At 35.7% G+C, this 18,907-nt stretch overlaps 1 protein-coding gene across 4 annotated transcripts in view; it reads left to right on the forward strand.

Annotated features, from left to right (window-relative positions):
- Window positions 1-18,907, forward strand: part of CDIN1 (CDAN1 interacting nuclease 1) — a 247,446-nt gene that overhangs the window by 104,355 nt on the left and 124,184 nt on the right. For all 4 annotated transcript variants that reach the window (XM_003340037.4, XM_056810236.1, XM_056810235.1 and 1 more), the window contains 2 exons: window positions 14,730-14,809; window positions 15,186-15,235. In XM_003340037.4, the coding sequence (XP_003340085.1) occupies window positions 14,730-14,809; window positions 15,186-15,235 (130 nt within the window). The remainder of the gene's footprint in view (window positions 1-14,729; window positions 14,810-15,185; window positions 15,236-18,907) is intronic.

Raw genomic sequence — 18,907 nt, forward strand, 5'->3', positions numbered from 1 at the left:
CTACTACTTTCAGACAGTGTCAGAGCAGGAAAGATTCCAGTGGCCCCTCTGTGACTATTGGTGGCACTCATCACTTACTTTCTACTATAGCTCAACTGTTACAATAGTAACTTCCTGATGTGGTAAAAGGTGCTTTTACATCCCATTTTCTCATTTATTCCTTTAACTTCATGGAGTGGGTAATACAAACATGGTTATCCTCATTTTAGATAGGATAAAACAAGCCCATTATGCTTAGTAGAATCCAGTTCCCTGTAGTTACTTAAAAAAAATTAACAATACACATTTTTGTAACATTGTTTATAATATATTTTTCTCATAAAAGACCTATGGAGTTGGAAACTTGGTTGAGAATCCTGGCTCTGACTTTTATTTGTCTGCATGATTTTAAGCAAGCCATTTAACCTCTATGAGACTCAGTTTCCCCATCTGTAAAAAGAGGAGGTTGTAGGATTCCCATTCATCGAGCATTTATTAAGTCTCTGTGCCAGACACTGGGAATGCAAAATTCTGTGCTAAGTCCTGGGGATACAAAACAAGGCAAAAATAATTCTTTTCCCTCAAGTAGTCACAATCAAATGGAGGACAGGTTCTCAGCTGTCTTTCAGCTAACTAGAACTATGGTCCTCCTTTGTTTAACTATACGGTTTAGATGGGGAAATTGAAACTCAGCATGTTAGGAAATCACAAAACTCAAACCCAAATCTTCCAACTCTAATATTTCCAAACCGGATCTACTATGTAAGTCATTGGATTTCAGTGATTTGAAGTGTTCCTTTTAGTTTTCAATCTTTGCTTTTCTGCTCATAGAACATTCAATTAAGACTTGTTTATTCAGGAAATCCTTGGGGTTGGTGCTAAAGAAAGTTCAGAGAAGTATTCCTGTTCTCAAAGAAGCTTTCAATTTTACTGTGGAAGATATGACATGTATCATGGGAAAGAAAACTAAAGATATGAGTTAATCACTGGAGATTTCATTTGTAATTTTTAAGAGTCTCATAATAAAGTAGTCTGGGTTTTTAGGCAAGAGGTTAGTGTAGATATGGTTTTAAAAGCTGAATAAGATTTGACATAGTTTGAGAGGAGAGAAGACCATTATAGGCAAAAAGATGAGAACACATAGGGCAATTTTAGTGAACAATGGACAGTGGTCTGGATTAAAAGATATCTAAAAGGAAATAGGAATAATTAAGGATACAAAGGCAAAGAATTCTTTGAATGCTAGACTAAGGAATTTGACTTCTATTATCTAAATAAGGGGTTCTTAACTCTTTTTTTGGAGCCTTGGTCCCATTTTATAGTATGATTCCCTTCTCAGTGTCATGTTTTTAAATGCATAAAATATAGAGGATTACAAAAGAAATTACAATTATATTGAAATTGTTGTCAAAAATATACCTTTTTGTGAAGCTCATGAATCCTCCAGATTTTAAGCTGAAAGAGACCTCAGAGGTCATTAGTCTAACGCCTTCATTTTGCAGATCAGGAAACTTAGGCTTAAAGATGATTTGCCCTAAATCACCCAAGTAGTTAGTGGTATATCAAAGCTTTCGCTATACTCTGAGATTATGGGATTCCATTACTGATTCTTTTTTAAATGTCTGTGAAGCCAAATTAATTTGCAAAGTGGTTTTTTAAAAAAATGATTACACTGCCACCAAGAGAAGGTGTTACATTGCAACAGATCTTCTGTCATTAGCTATGGCCAAGCATGGCCAAGCTTTTACAGCAATAGGGTTATAAGCTGCCTGAGGTTGAATGAGTTCTGATCTGTATGAGGGCTTATGCTTTGGAAACATTTCCCTCTTGTACGTACATAATGATACTTTTATATTTGATGACTCTAGTTCAAGTTATCTCTGACATGATTATGTGCTAGTTAGAGAACAGAATTTAATTTGTCCCTGTAGGCTTCCCTAATGCTAAAAGATAGTTCTTATTCAGCTTGTCGAATGGGATCAAACTGCTTCAGAAATCTCTCCTGGGCAGTAGGAGTGCTGTTGTGCTGCCCCGAATTGAATGTGGAATAGTTCTGAAGGGAAAAGCAGGTAGGAATATGTAGAGGACTAGGAATTCTGAAATTGCCTCTGTAAGAAAGAACACAGTCAGGACTGCCCCAGTGGAGATGTAGCTTGAGACCTTCCTGACCTTTAACTCCCCACGGCCAGGCTGCTATCTTTGAAACAAAAGATTACCTCCTGCCATGCATGGGGTTCAGGCTTTTGTTATCTCTCCTGGTCAGCCTCCAGAGGAGACTATAGATAGGAAAAACACCTGCTCATCTATCGAACACCTTGCCCATCCAGTTACCCCGATTCCAGAGACCATTATTTTTAGGAGAAGGAAAATCACAGGATCTTAAATGTATAATTGTTCAAACACCCCACCCCCTTTTTCAAGATGAAATCCAGAAAAATTGTGACTTGCCTAAGTTTGCACAGCTAGTCATAGGAAAGAATTCAACCTTATAATAACACTGTCCTGAGCTTTGGGAGATGCTCCCCTCCTTCCCTTTTGTTTCCAAAACTTGCCCTTCTCCCCAAACCCCAGCAACTCTGAGACCTCTGGTCCATGTTGTAAAGGAAAATTATACAAATTCTCATTTTATAGTTAAAGAAAATTAAATAGGAAAATTTTAAAGGACTAAATGCTTCACAACATAGTCACTGAACTATGCAAGATTACTTACTTCTGAACAATAAAACTGATCCTATTATAGTGTTACTTAGTTGGTCAAGGTTCTTTTAGTTCTTTTGGTTTTGGGGTTATCTTCAGTAGTCACAATCAGAGTTCACATTTTATCCAAACTCCTTTTGGGTCCTCCTTGGAATGAGTTGTATTTACAAAAGGAGTTTGGTAGCTTTTATATAAAGTGTTTCACTGATAGCATATTTGTTTTTTGGTCAAGCTGTCTTTTGTGGGGGACATAAACTCTAGAATATTACAATTTGTCCCAGAAAAGTATACTTTCATGCAGCAAGAGGCAGAGTCCAGGGAACTTTCAACTTATTCATAGTATGATGATCTTACTTAAATGCTTTAAAAGGTCATTAATTTCTTCAATTCAGATTTTCTCCACCCACAAAATTCAGAACCTCAGTTTCCCCATAGTTGTTGCTTAGTCATTTTAGTCATATACAACGTTTTAGAACCCTTTTGGGGGTTTCCTTGGAAAAGATACTGAAGTGGTTTGTCATTTACTTCTTTAGCTCCTTTTATAGATGAAGAAACTGAGGCAAAAAGGGTTAAGTATCTTGTCCAAGGTTTCCGCAATTAGTGAGTGTCTGAGGTTAGAGCTACCTAGCTGACTATCAGCAGAAGTCCAAAAAGTATTTCCTGATCCCCGTAGCTGCTGTCTTCCCTACAAAATTTCCTTTATTTTATAAATATATATATATATATATTTACAATTATATATATAAGCATATTGTCCCCCCATAGAATGTAAGTTATTTGAGTGCAGAGACTTTCATTTTTGTTTTTTTATTTCTAGGAATGTGCACAGTGCCTGGCACATATAAATGTTTAATAAATACTTGTGAATGAGTAATTTGATGTCTTTCTAACTTCCTTTATAGTGACAATGTTCTTAGGAGTTACATATATCATCTTCTCATTTAAGAATGTAAAAGTTTAACTTTATCGAGTCCCTTATAATTATCCTTTCATGTTTACCTTTTTGTTTCTCCTGAGTGTTTTGCTTGAATGTCATATTTTCTAATCAACTCTGGTCTTTTCATCAGGAATGTTCGGAGGTTCTCTATTTTATTAAATATCCATTCCCCCAAAAAAGATTATATTCAGTTTTTGCTGGATAGGTTATTCTTGGTTGGAATCCTAGCTCCTTTGCCTTCCAAAATACATTCTAAGCCTTCATCTCTTTTAACATAGAAGCTACTTGTATGATCTTATCTGTAGCTCCTTGATATTTGAATTGTTTCTTTCTGACTGCTTACTTCATTTTCTCCTTGACTTGGGAACTCTGGAATTTGGCTATAATAATCCTAGGAGTTTTCATTTGGCTATCTCTTTTAGAAGGTGATTGATAGATTCTTTCCATTTCTATTTTGCCCTTGGTATCTAAGATATCAGGGCAGTTTTCCTTGATAATTTCTTGAAATATAAAGCCTAGGCTCTTTTTTGATCATAGCTTTCAGGTCCAAAAATTCTTAAATTATGTCTCATTAAGCTATTTTCTAGATCAGTTGAGCTATTTCGCATGTTCTTTCTTTTTTATCCTCTTTTTCCTCTTTTTAATTGTTTTTTTTTAAGTCTTCTATAGTCATCAGCTTCCAACTGCCCAATTTTAATTTTTAAGAAATTATTTTCTTCCATGATCTTTTGTGTTTCTTTTTCAATTTGGATAATTCTACTTCTTAGGAAGTTCTTTTCTTCAATAAATTCTTGTACTTTCTTTTTTATTTGACCTCTTCTTCTTTTTAAAGAAACTCAAGTACATTTTTGTTCTTCTTTTATAATTAGGCTAATTCTATTTTTTAAGATGTTGTTTTCTTTAGTATTTTGTGTGTGTCTGTTTTACCATGATGCTGACCTCTACTCACCTGGGAGTGGGGATGCACTTTTCCAAGCTTCAGACTTTTTCATCTGTTGTTTTCAGAATTAGTTCTGAGGGTCTGCATGTTTCTGGTGCTTCCAAGATGATGTGATCTGGGTAGAGGTATGGTCACTGTTTTCCTGATCTGCACTCTGATCTCTATCAAGGAAGGGCTCCTACTCCCTTGTACTTAAAATTATCTTTATGTGTTAAGTGTCATTTCATAATTTTCTCATGTTACTCTAATTTATTTTTCTATTTTTAACTCTGTTACTCATCTCTTTCTTTAACTCTTCCAGGAATTTTTACTGGCCCTGGGGCAATTATTTTCTTTGATGCTTTGCACATCATTGTCCTCTTCTAAGTTTTTATCTTGGCATCCCCTGCCACTATAGTAACTTTTTATAGTCAAGTTCTTTTTTGTTTTATGCTCATTACTTGCATTTTTCTTTACTTTGAACTTACTACTAAAGTTGGGCTGTGCACTCCTGGGTCATAGGGATGCATTTTTGTCTGCTGTTTTCAAAGCTAGTTCTTAGGGTCATCAAGTTTGAAGTTTCTAAAGTGGTATGATCTGGAGAGAATTATAAATTCTTTTCTTGACTTGCGCTCTGTTCTCCACCCAGGAAAAGCTCCTGGTCCCCCGTAACCAAAAGTACTAATACTCCTCTTGGCCCTTGAAATGTGACCAGGGCCCTTCTTTCAAGCATCCCTTTCTGCTCTGGAACTGAAACCCCAAACAGTTTATCAGCACTAGTTGTACCCAATGCCAGCAAAGTGCCTCCTGTAATTTCTGATCAGTTATCTAATCTCCTTGCCACTTCTGGGCTGAGAGCTCTTAAAATCATTTCTACTACTGCTGTGGCTGCCTCCATGACCCCAACACTGCTTTTCCTGCCTTGCTCCAGATCTGTACGTAGCCCAATGCTACAGACTTCTCCTGTGGACCTCCTGAATTGTCTTAGCCTAGGAAAAAAGTCTCCCTTTGACCTTTTGTTTGTTCTACTTTGAGGTGTTCTTTTAAAGTTGTTGGGAGAGTTCATCTGGGTTTGACTATACTCTGTCATCTTGATTCTGCCCCCTACTACCATATTTTTTTAAGAAAAGTAGTTCACATTCACTCTTCTCATTTCCTTTTGCACCTCAAACAATTTGATTTTTATTTGGGCCAGTCTTGTGAAATTGTCTTTCTATCACTGCATTCTTTTTCCTTTTTGGGGGGTGGGGGGCTTATCTTTTTAAAAATTTCTCTGCAACATTTGCATTTGGCATCCAGAGACCTTTGATTTCCCAGACACAGCGCTCTTACGTTCCTACTTCAACCTCTCTGATCAGTCCTCACTAACTAATGACTCTGTATCCTTTTATATGTCCTTACACATGCCCCTATACTTGGCTCTTTTCTTTTCCTATGCTCTTTCCCTTTATTGTTTTTTCTGCCCCCACCACCCAATTTTCAGTTAATTTTTTAATAATAGGTAAATATTAAATCTATATGTTAACACTAATCTCTCTTTAAAAATTAAGCTATATATTTCCAGCTGCCTTTTAGATATCATGAATAGAATCAAAGATCTCAGGTAATTAGTCTAGTTATAAATATTAAAACCCTATTTGTCATAATTCCCTCAATTTTTCTCCCTGTATTTTTTTAGGGAATGGAAGGGCTTGATATCCTCTCAGTCATCCTAGCTCAAAACTTCTTGAATTACCCTTTGTCCTTCCTTTATCCTCATTGCCTTCCCACTTAGTCATTGGATGGAAGAAGGATCTACTCAACTTGACAACCAACTCTCGTCATTTTATCATCTCCAATTGAACTATTGTAGTAATTTATTTTCTGATCTTGCTGCTTCCAATCTGTACCCTCTAGAATCCATCTTTTATATCATTGCTTGTAAATGTTCCTAATGCCTCAGTCTAGCAATGTCACTTACTGGCTTAAAACTTTATGGTCATACTTTTTAATCCTAGGATTTGGGTTCTGCCACACTTTGCCTTCAGCCTGTTTTTTTTCTCCCTTATATCACATTACTCTCCTTTACCTATTCTTTATTTTAACACATTTCCATTTGTGTGCTCTTGCTCATAGTGGACCCCATGACTGTAATGGCCTCCAGATCCAGTTCTGTCTGTTGAAATTCTTCCTTTCCTTCTAGATTTACCTCAGATACTAACTGATTTTTGTCAATGGAAGCAGGCTCTCCCTCAAACTAGATTTCTCCTAGCACTTTGTTTGAATCTCTTCTTTGCCTTTACCTAATAGATTTTTCTTCTCCTATCCTTTTGTGAGCTCCTTAGATTAAGGGCTATTCCTTATTACATCTTTATGTTCTCAGTGCTTAATAGGATATCTTACATGTATTAGGCATTTAAATTCAGTTAAATTCATCAAACATTTATTGAGATAACATTAGACTATGCCTGTTTGAGACCTTCATAAAATGACCTCGCTACATTTTCCAAGTTCAAGTTGAAGCTTTTAGAGGATCTGCATTCCTGTATAGTTGGGTATTATATCTAGTGTGAAGGTGAGGCAATACTAATCTAGACTATGTGGTTAAGAGACTGACCATTTATTTACTTTTTACTCTCAAGGATGGGATTCTGGGTTCTATTAGTTCTTTTAGACACTTAACATGGAGTAAAAGAGTATAGGCTTGCTCAAAGTCTCTAAACATCCCTTAAAACTATAAGCAATGTGACTTCATTAGTAAGAACCAAAGAGGAGAGTTTCAGAAGCAGTCTGTGGTAATAGAGCTGGTTTTCAGAATATCAAGTTTCCAAAGTCCAACCTTGCTATTCAATATATGTGAGACTGTGCTTGAGTCACATAATATCTGTGGCCTCGGATTCATTACCTTATAAAGTAAGAGGATAAAGGGAACATAAAGCTTTCTTCAATCAAACCAGATAATATTTGTCTTAGTGTAGTGCCTAATGTGTAGTAGGCACTATATAAATATTCCCTTCTTTAAGCTTTATGATCCTATGCTTACAAAATAAAATAGATGAAGATACATAGGAGTGAAAAAGAAATCAATTAATTGAAATTTCAGTATTAAAAATTTTTTTTAATGTTCATAGGCTGTGGGTTAAGAACCCCTGAACTTAGTATTTTGGAGCTAGACAGAAACTTAGATCATGTAGACTTTGATCTAGCCCTTTCATTGCATATATAAGAAAACTACCTACCCAAGAAGTTGCTGTACTTAGTGTACAGCTAGTTAGTCAAAATAAGAAATCAAAATTATACCTCTGAATTTATTACTTTTTCCATTATACTACAATGCCTGTTTGTGGCTATTGTAAGTAGAAAAGAATTTTTATACCTTAAATAAGCTAACTAATTAACTAACTAACTAACTAACTAACTAACTATATATATATATATATATGTATATATATATATACACAGAGATATGTATTTTTTCAAAAATTTTTTGATTAGCTAATATATACATAGTTGAGGAATTTAGCCTAAAATATAGATTTTACTATTATAAAAGTTAAAAACGCCTTTTCTCTCAGTAATCTTTTATGGCACATATTACAGAATAAAGCCAAATGCTAAATTATGACTGATTACTTGGCTATTTAAAAGGACCCATAATTTCAATAACTTCCTCCATTGGTACAAATTGTAGCCCACCCACAAACTTGTGATCCTGTTTGACTCACTTCTACTTGGTCAGAAATCCTGTACCCAGGGGAATATTATCATTCCCCAAAATTGTTGGGAGTGTTCCTCTAGGTTAGATATTCTTTAAATTGTGTGTGAGGTAGACCTCTTTGACAGTCTAGTGAAACCTATGAACTCCTCAGAATGATTTTTTTAATTGCATAGGAAATAAAGAAGCAAGCATTTACTAAGCATTCCCCATGTGCCAGGCACTATGAAGGCCAAAGAATCTTGCATTCCAATGGAATAAAATAACACACTTGTTATTCAGTCATTTCAGTTAGGTTTTAACTCTTTGTGACCTCATTTGGGCTTTTCTTGAAAAGAAAACTGGAATGCTTTGGCCATTTCCTCTGTAGCTCATTTTATAGTTGAGAAAACTGAGGGAAACAGAGTTAAATGGCTTGCCCAGAGTCATGTTCCACAGTAAGTGGACCTCAGTAGGCTGTTCCATGGTGAATAGACCTCAGGAGCTGAAGGAAATTTCTCTTTGAGGCATGGTTTTAAAGTCTAGAGGAAGTCAAGAACCAAACCAAGAGAGAACTGCTTAAAATAAAACACAAAGAAATACAAAGGAAACCAACTACATTGAAATACAGTAATATTTTTTTTTAAGTTTGCAGACCCCTTGTTCTAGACCTCTTGTTATTGTGTTGATGCAAATGAACATACAGGATTTCTTTCCCTCGGTTACTCCATGCTTTTGCAACACAGCCAGCCTTTCTTTGATTCTTAGGGTGCTCCTGCACAGTTCTCTCTATTAGTGCTATATCAGAGCCAATTCATGCCCACCACACACTTTTCTATTGTCTTTTGCATAAATTCCTCAGAGACTGTTATATTCTATGATTCAGAGACATGGTCATCAATCAGCAACAGCAGTTTGGCCAACTTTTGTAGAATGCTTTAAAGTTTGCAAAGCCCTTTGAAATTTTTACTTCAAAAAATGTGCCGCTGTTTCAGAAAGATGCTTGGGTTTATTAAAAAATTACATAATTTCCTTTCCCAAAGGCACTTTAGCCCATTCTCTTGAGCCCAATTCTGAACTCAGTTCCTTATGTATTAAAACTGTAAAAGATACATGAAATGATTATTATTATTATTAAACACTTGTTACATGTGTCTTGGGCAGCCAGGTGGCACAGTGGAAAAAAGTGTGCCAGTCCTGGGGTCAGAAAGACTCTTTCTGAATGAAAAACTGGCCTTAAAAGTCTTATTAGCTGTATGACCCTGGGCAAGCCACTTAACCCTGTTTGTCAGTTTCCTCATCTGTAAAATGAGCTAGAGAAGGAAATGACAAAGCACTCCAGTGTTTTAGCCAAGAAAATCCTAAATGAGGTCATGGAGACTTGGACAGAAAAACAACTGAACAACAAACATATTTCTTAATCATTCATTTGGATTTTATGCTTGATATTTTGTGATAAAATATTTTTGGTGAACACACATCTCCCTAACTTATACCTTTCTTGATATTTATATTTGGAGGGTCATATAATAAAGTTTCCTCTTCTTTTACATCTTTCAAAGATTCTTCAGTGATTCTTACACCTGCATGTGAGACACCTTGCTAGAGGAGGTACTTTTAGATAGAATTTTTACTCCACCAGATTAAGCATTTTTTCATAGTCAACAGTAAGGACAATTAGTCCTTATATTCTCTATACCTTTCAACCAGTTGTGTGATTATGAAGATATGGTCTTCAGTAAGATATCATTTGTGAAAAAAAAGTCTTCCTTTCTCCTGTCATACCTTCATCAAAGATTCTATGATGTTTATGTTGATTACTTTAATATAGCTTATAGAGAGAAAGGCATTGTCTTGGGCCACTATGTTTTTGGTGATTATGTTTAAATTTTTTTCCCTATTATTCTTCCTCTTTCATTTAGTTTGGGAATTCATCCCTAAATCTGGTCACAATTCTGCCCTCACTAGCATAGATCTCTTTTGTGCATATTTAATCTAGCTCTTTTCCCCAAGTTTTTGTTTTTCTTCAATGTTAATTTCATTTCTTCATGCTGTACATTGGAGATTGACTTTAGAGTTCAGATGTAGTAGTTCTGCTTATCATTAATGGTTAAAGAAGTTTGTTATAAAAATCTTTACAAATCTTTTCTGTTTTTTTATTTTCATCTTTAAATGTCTTCAAGATGATTTTTATTTAGTTGTCTCTTGCCAAGATTTTTTGTAAATTAGTCCTTTCCCTCCATTATTTTTTCTTTTATGAGGTGTAAGTGCTAATAATCTTTCATCTTTCTCTATAACATTTTACTCCAAAAAATTTTCCCTTGCCTGCCACATTGTTTAGCAAAGAAGAGCAAAATTTTTTTTTATGGGAGGCAGTTTCTAGTTTCTTTTTTTGTAGCTATTGATTTATTTAACTTAAATTTCCCAAGAACATGATGATAACCTGTGTTGAAGTCAGTTTTTATCCATTTTCCATTTCTGTATCCATACATGTGAATAATTAGGATAGAAGCAAGCCTCAAGGCTCTTCCTCTTGCCTTTGGTCAAACTATTAAGAGAAGACCCAAAACTCCTTAACATATTTTGATTGTTTTCTTCTTACCAAGTCAGTTCCCTTATATCCCTAAGTAGCTGAGATCTGATCAGCTCAATCGAAATCCTATTTTTAAGTCATCAGTTCTTATATATTAAAATCTTTCATCCTAAGCAGAAATAAGAATACATATAGTTCTATTATTACCATCCCATTCAACCTATGATTGCCCTAATATAATTTCTAATGGGCATCAGAAATGGAGGAGCCTTTTAAAATTTTTTTTAAACCCTTACCTTCTGTCTTAGAATCAATATTGTGTATTGGTTCTAAGGCAGAAGAGAGGTAAGGGCTAGGCAATGGGGGTCAAGTGACTTGCCCAGGGTCACATAACTAGGAAGTGTCTGAGACCAGATTTGAACCCAAGACCTCCTGTGTCTGGGCCTGGCTCTCAATCCACTGAACCACCCAGAAGCCCCCACTCCCCTTTTTTAAAGGAAAGTTTGTAGCTCTAATACCTGGAATTTTGAGTTGTTTTTAGCAAGTTTTACATCTAGCCTTTCTTACCTCAGTATGGTGATTCATTTATTACAAAATCATCTATTTACAGGACAGTTGTAACTAAATGTAGTAAATTACAACAATAGTAAAAGTCATAGCAAGAGGAATAGGATAAAGAAGAAATTAATATTTGTATAGGGCTTTAAGTTTTCAAAGTGCTTATTTAATGTTTTAAAACTTTGTGAGGTAAAGTGTGATTATTAAATAATATGAATAGGAGAATCTGATCAACTCTCTCTTTTCAGTTATTTTCTACTTAACCCAACCTTGACTACTTTGGGAGAAAAAAAGAAGATTTAGTGAATCAAAACAACCCCAGTGAAATATTACAGTAGGATTTAGTGTAGGTTAAAGCGTTGAGTACTCCCTAAACATTTAAATTCTTACTAGTCTTCCCTAAGACTATGCCACGTGCTTAAGGTATTCCAGGTCCATGGAGTTGCTTAAGCTGCTGAGCAATTGTTCCCAAACCCCACTCAACTATCTGGGGAGTGTGATGGAAGTGACTTGGAACTTTTCAGTAGGAGTATTCACCTCTGAGAAACTGGCAAACATAAATAAGGGTTTGATTTGTGGTTTTATTGATTTTTCTAGATTTAAGAAAAGGATAGAGAAACAATACAGATTAAACTTAAAAGTCTGTCATGCGTACCACCACCATCCCTGAAAACTGGTTAGCAGCACACCTTTGAATGATATTTATTTAGTTTTATCTCTAGTGAGAGGACTCTGTCGTGGTCAAAAAGAATTGAGTATCACTTTCTGAATCAGTTATGCTTGTAGGATAATTTCTAATGTCTACAATGCTTTTTGATCTATTGAATAATATTCATCCACAATATTTTTTTTAAGATTGGGAGTCCACTTTTCCTATAATCTGGTCATATCCATTATTGATAATCAGAAATCATAGAATCTCAGACTAAGGAGGAACTTGTAAAGGTCATCTATACAGACCCATGTTCAGTCAGTAAGTATTTATGTACAATCACTGTTCTAGGATGGGTAGCTAGCTGGTATAGTGGACAGAGCTCTGGGACTGAGTCAGAAAGACCTGCGTTCAAATCCAGTTTTCATCCCTTACTAGCTTTGTGATCCTGAGTAAGTCACTTAACTCAGTTTGGCTCAGTTTCTTCATCTGCAAAATGAGCTAAAGGAGAAGATTGAAGCCACTCCAGGAACTTGCCAAGAAAACCCCAAATGAGGTCATGAAGAATTAGACACAATTAAAATGACTCAACAACAGCATTGTACTAAGCACTCAAGTACAAAAAATAGGTAAAAAATATCCCCTTCTCTCAGGGTTTATTCTCTAATGGAGATGCCAATGTATAGAAACTAGTACCTTCAACATAAACATAGGGCAGATGAAACATTATCTTAGTCATATGGCCAGCTAAGGGATTGGAGAGGAGGACCAGGAAAGGTCTTCTGGTAAAAGTAATGTTTGACCTGTGTTTTAACAGAATTAAGGGAATGTATTGCAAGCATGGGGAAGAAGGAGCATATAGGAATAGAGACAGGAAGTGGGATGTAGTACATGAGGAATAACAAGTGGGTAGTTTGGCTAGACCATAGGAAAAAAAAAAGAGCATTCTCTCTAAAAAATGTCCAACAAGTGAGCCTTTGCTTCAAGACTTTCAGTGAGGAGACATTCACTGCCTGAGGCAGCCCATTCCACTTAGAGATTATCCTAATTGTTGGGAACTTTCTCCTTACCCCAAATTTTTTCTTTTTTTATAACCCCAAAATTTTTCTTTCTTTCTTTTTCTCCCTTCCTTCCTCCCTCCCTCCCTCCCTCCCTTTCTCCCTCCCTTCTTCTTTCCCTTCCTTCCTTCCTTCCTTCCTTCCTTCCTTCCTTCCTTCCTTCCTTCCTTCCTTCCTTCCTTCCTTCCTTCCTTCCTTCCTTCCTTCCTTCCTTCCTTCCTTCCTTCCTTCCTTCCTTCCTTCCTTCCTTCCTTCCTTCCTTCCTTCCTTCCTTCCTTCCTTCTTTCCTTCCTTCCTCCTTTTTTCCAAGGCAGAAGAGTGGTGAGGGCTAGGCAATGACAGTGAAATGACTTGCTCAGGGTCACACAGCTAGGAAGTGACATGAGGTCATATTTGAACCCAGAACCTCACTTCTCCAGGCCTGGCTCTCTGTCCACTAAATTACCTACCAGCCCCCCAAATTCACTTTCAGTTTAGTCTCCAGCTTGGTGCCGGATCTTGATTCCATACAAATTATCTCTGATATCCAGGCAGTGTCACTGTTACTACAGAACCAGGGTCTGGATTGGCTGCAACATCTCTAAAAAGTGCATCCTCTAAGTGTAGAGTATTATTCATTCAGCTATAGGTGGTGTAATACCTCAGCCTTATTTGCAAATACATTGAGAAAGAAAAGATGTTAGTATTGTTATCATTGACTAAATCATTGACTAATAATTGCTTTTTTACTTATGATTCTGTTGTCTTCTATTTTTCCCACCTATGAAATGGGTATATGTCTTTCTTATATCAGGGAGAGTTTATTTTAAGTAGTTTTAATAATAATAAAGGCAGGGGGTGGGCAGCTGGGTAGATCTGTGGATAGAGAGCCAGGCCTATAGACAGGAGGTCCTGAGTTCAAATGTCTCAAACACTTCCCAGCTGTGTGGCCCTGGACAAGTCACTTAACTCCTATTGCCTTAACCCTTAATCTTTCTTCTGCCTTAGCACCAATCCTTAAGATGGAAGATAAGGGTTTTTGTTGTTGTTATTGTTGTTGTTGTTTTAAATAACAATAAAAAGAGGACATTTATACAGTGGTTTTATTCTTGAGTTTCACAATATTTTCTGAGGATATCACTATAATATCCATTTTACAAATTAGCAAACTGAGCCCCAGAGTAGTGAAGAGTAAAGAACTAATGAGCAGCTGAAATGTAATTCAAACACAAGTCTTCTCGACTCCAAGTCCTATATTCTATCCAGTACACCATGCTGCAACAATTTTTCTTTGGATTTAGAATTATTTTTATCAACAGAAATTGTCTCTAAATCTGACCTATCTTTAGTAAGTTGCCCATATCCATATGCTCCCCATATTGTCCACCTGTAACAAAACGTTCAATATTTTCTTTTCTCTCAAATGGAGGTTTTTCAATCCTAATTTATCTGGAAGGAGGCATATGCGTAGGGCCTGTACTTGTTAATTTACCTTTGTTACTCAGACAATCAGAAGAAGTGGGTCATCATTGAAATCTGGCAATGTGGCTTATAAACTTGGCAAAATAATCTCATTACATGCTTCCCTAGCCAAAAATATTATTTTTTTCAAAAAAAAAAAAGAAAGAAAACAAATCCATGATTAGTACTGGTAGTGTTTTCTTTTTCCAAGTATGCATCACATCTTGCACTGCATTTAGAATTATGTTGACTGTCTGCTAACCATTCTTTCTTTCTTCGGCAGCCTCCAAGTCCGTTATAAATAGTATGCTGCGGGACCCTTCTCAGATTCCAGATGGAGTTCTAGCAAATCAGGTCTATCAGGTATTAATCACAGCTGTCTATTCTCAGTGGCGATGCTGTTATCTGCCTAGCAGAGTAAAGGATTTTAAACCTCATTTAATTACTGTCATCATAAACTATCACTGAGGTCAGGGTGCACCATAAATGGCAAGGCAATATTTGCGAGAAGAGCATTTCAGTTTTTAATAGCTTTGCTTTTATAGTGAATAAAAAGCATGCAATTTTTGTTTTCTGTGATTAAATCAGAAAAAAAGCAGACCCTTGATAGCCTTTCTTCTTTTCTTCTTTCTCTCTTTTTTTTTTAAAAGAAAAGTAATTACTGTTTTTAGGCTACAGCTTGTCTTTAATAGTATGCATAGTTGCCCAACACCACTCCTCTTCTCTTATTTGTTGGCAGTGTATCGTGAATGACTGCTGTTATGGACCACTGGTGGGCTGCATCAAACAGTATCCTTTCCTATAAACCGTTAGGTGCACAATCGGCGGAGCTCAGGCTCTGCAGAGGAGACGTGTCTCGCTTTAACCTGACATAAAGTTCTGCTTCACAAAACACATTTCCTGCTCTTCTATTGTACATTCAATCAGTGAGAGGGTCACAGCGGATCTCTCTCTCCTCCTGCTTCAGAAAAACCTGAAAGGCCAAGGGAAGGTGTCAGTTCAGCAGTCGGACATTCACACACTTATTTGAAACTGCTTGGTTTCTGATGAGATAAAAGGTACAGACCCATTAGGCAGGTAACCTACTGTTCTGGGTTGTATTTGACTGTTTCCAAGGAATTTTTTTTAATGTAATAAAGTTCCATTTAAAATGGGTGAAATAGGATCAGATTCATTGGAATAACTTTCTAGCCTGGGGTTAAAGGTGGTGGATTCAATTAAGATATCAGGGACTACTACCTTTTAAAGGAAAGAAAAGTCTTATTGCTTAAATGGCTGATTAAAATCTGGAAATAACATTTATAGAGTTCTTCAAATTCTCTTCTTCTTTTCCCCCCTCCCCCCACCTCTATACTGACTTTTAACCTATGGGGTAATCCCTGCTTACTGTTATAAAAAAGAATCACTAATTATGAATCAAAGATGCTAAAAATGATTTAAAGAGTTAAATTTATTGACTAAAACACTTTTTATAACTATGTTTATCAAATATTATGATGATGATGAGATGATGGATTCCAATAATCATTTTATAAACACTGTCAATTTGGAAATAGTAGGGGAAAGGACATGGAAAAGTGTAGTCTGGAACTGAGTCTTTTTCAGTGTTGAATTTTCTTTCTACCATTGAAGAATCAGAAGTCATTTATAGCATAATCATGATAGTTGCTTGGACCACCAAAACAGTGAGTGATTTGCTCATGGTTGTTTTTGTTTAGTCATTTCCAACTGTTGTATCCCCATTCTTCATGACACCATTTGGGGTTTTCTTGGCTGAGATGCTGGAGTGTTTTGCCATTTCTTTCTCCAGCTCCTAAGGCAAACACGGTGAAGGGACTAACCAAGAGTCACAAAGCTAATAAGTGTTGGAAGCCTGATTTGAACTCAGGAAGATGGGTCTTCCTTACTCCGAGTAAGGCACTTTTATCTGCTGAACCACCTGACTGCCCTTGCCCATGGAGAGCTCTTGAGCTCTTCTTCATTCCAAGATGGCACTCTTAAGTAACATAGCCTTTTGTATAGTAAGACTTAAACAATTGATATAAAACTTTTGTGTTCACATAATTTATAGATGCTGATGTTTTTCTTTCCTTCTTAAATATTTTTGGTCAATATAGATGACATTAAAAATAAGGCACCTGACCCAGTCCAAGGTCCAATCAATAGCTAGTTGGGAGGCATACTTCTAGAAGCCTTCCATCAATCTCATCAAACACAATTGAATTCTTCCCTTTCCCCCTCAGCCTTAGGAAACTACAATAGTGCTTAGGCTTATAACTTCATAACAAATATTTATTGTTCTATAGATATTGCTTGAAAGAATTCATTTCTCTTTCTTGCTCTTTCATATACAAACTTATTTTTGAATCATTTTTTCCTCTAATGGAAGACTCTACGATATTTAATGCCTCTAATGTTGAGTTGTGTAATTACATGTAACCGAAGTCTGTTCTCCTGAATCTTTTGAGAATTAATAGAAACACAGAACCAGCCTCTACATATCTTTCCATTAAACCAAAGAGAGATGACATCTCTTTCCCTGTCATCAAATTAATGAGAGTGCTGGAAATCTTAAAAGTTTGCCAACCTCATGTTCAGCACATTTGTATTACAACTAATGTTGTCTCAGAGTATCTGGTGCTGAATTAGATGTTAATTTTAAAGCACATAAAATAGTTAAAAATCAATTTAAAGTTAAGGTTTTAAAAGCATAATGTCTTCTGAAGGATTGCATATTGATTTTAAATATAACTCTCTAATTATAAATGCATGGACTAAAGTATGAAGTCAACCTCTTTGTAAATGCCAGGAGGCTATTTTTCAGTAATAGTTCAGATGCTTACGGGAAACTAGATTGCTGTACTGCTGGAGTCGAAAATGGCTTGTGAGGTTATTTACAAGTTTTGCCCCATGGTCACTGCCATACATCAATAATAGGTATTATTATAGACTAAGTCTAAGTGTTTCTGCTTATGGAGCATTATAAATTCTGTTTGCAGTATTTTCCTTACATTTTTGCTATCATTCAATTTCCCTTTTTGGTTCTGTTATTGCCAGTAGAGTTTAATGTAGGACATGATTTCAATTGATAAAGACAATGATAGATGTATGTAAATGGATTTTACTAGATTATGTTTTTTGCAGTTCCATGATGACTGTTGCTAGTAAAATTACAGGGTTTTACAAGCTTTATTTTCCAGTTCTTGCACTTTATGTAAATTTATAGCAAGTAAAACATCATAAAGGAATAGATTTTCCCCCAAAGTTTAAATTAGCCATTGTTTTTAGCATGCTAAATATAATAGAATGGATATGCTACATTCTGGAGTTTTCTTTTTCCACAGAGATACTGCAGATTTCTTTTTTTTTTCTTTGGAAGATTTACATTCTTTGAAGGAGCATGTAGTAAGTATATAGAAGACTAACCTTGGAAGTAGAATCAAAAAGACCAGGATTCAAGTCTAGACTCTTGACATACTCTCTAAAGTGTCACCATAGGCAAGTCTATGAACAACATATTTGATACCCTAGGTAACTCTCTAAATTACATGTTACTGGTGAATTGATAATCTTTTTGGTAGAAGGAATTTCCATGCCAGCAGTTTTACTACAGATATAACAAGAGATCATTCCCACTCCTCTCCTCCCCCTCAAAAAAAAAATACAAGTTCCACTTTTTGATGTTTACTGTTCATATGACCTTGGGCAAGTCATTTGAACTATGTAAACCTCAGTTTCCTCATCTGCCAAATGGGAATGCATGAGGAGGGAATTAGAGAATAAATGGACTCTAAAATCTCTTTCAACTTTTTTATCCTATGATCTTGTATCAGTGACCCCAAGACTGATCAACAGGGAACATAGACTATGAAATTTTTGTGAAATATTTTATTTTACTCTGAGTAGAATTACTATTTTTCCATGATAGTAAATATGTAATTCATATGCCATTCTATTAGTTCTGTGATATTTACAGTGCTCATGTTCAGCAAACAACAGTAGTTTACAAGAGAGAAAAACACACATTTATTTAACGGGATAAATATAAAACCTTTTTACTGCATTACAAAAATGTTGCAGCCATAATTTTCTATGTAGAATAAAAGGACATTGATTGTTTGCTCATAGGAAACAAAATTTAAAAAAGCATCAGTTGTTATTGAACTTCCTTTTTTCCCCACCTCTTTCCATCCTATATTTTGCCTTCCTTTCCTGCCACTCTCTCTAGACATAGAATGAGTAGGAAACTCACTACTTCAGCTTGCCAAAGTAACTCCTGGACATGGTGTTAGGGGAAAGATAATAATGCCGGAAGCTTAAAATGCTGTGGGTTTCATTTCTGTACCATCAGTAACCTCAGTTTCATGATTCAACATTTTGGATGTAAATAATTTACAGCCATAAAAGTGAGAGTGTATTTATGTGGGATAGAAGTAAATAATTTAGGTCTCAAATGTGGGA

This window comes from Monodelphis domestica, chromosome 1 (genome assembly GCF_027887165.1).
Source record: "Monodelphis domestica isolate mMonDom1 chromosome 1, mMonDom1.pri, whole genome shotgun sequence".
NCBI classification, from domain to species: domain Eukaryota; kingdom Metazoa; phylum Chordata; class Mammalia; order Didelphimorphia; family Didelphidae; genus Monodelphis; species Monodelphis domestica.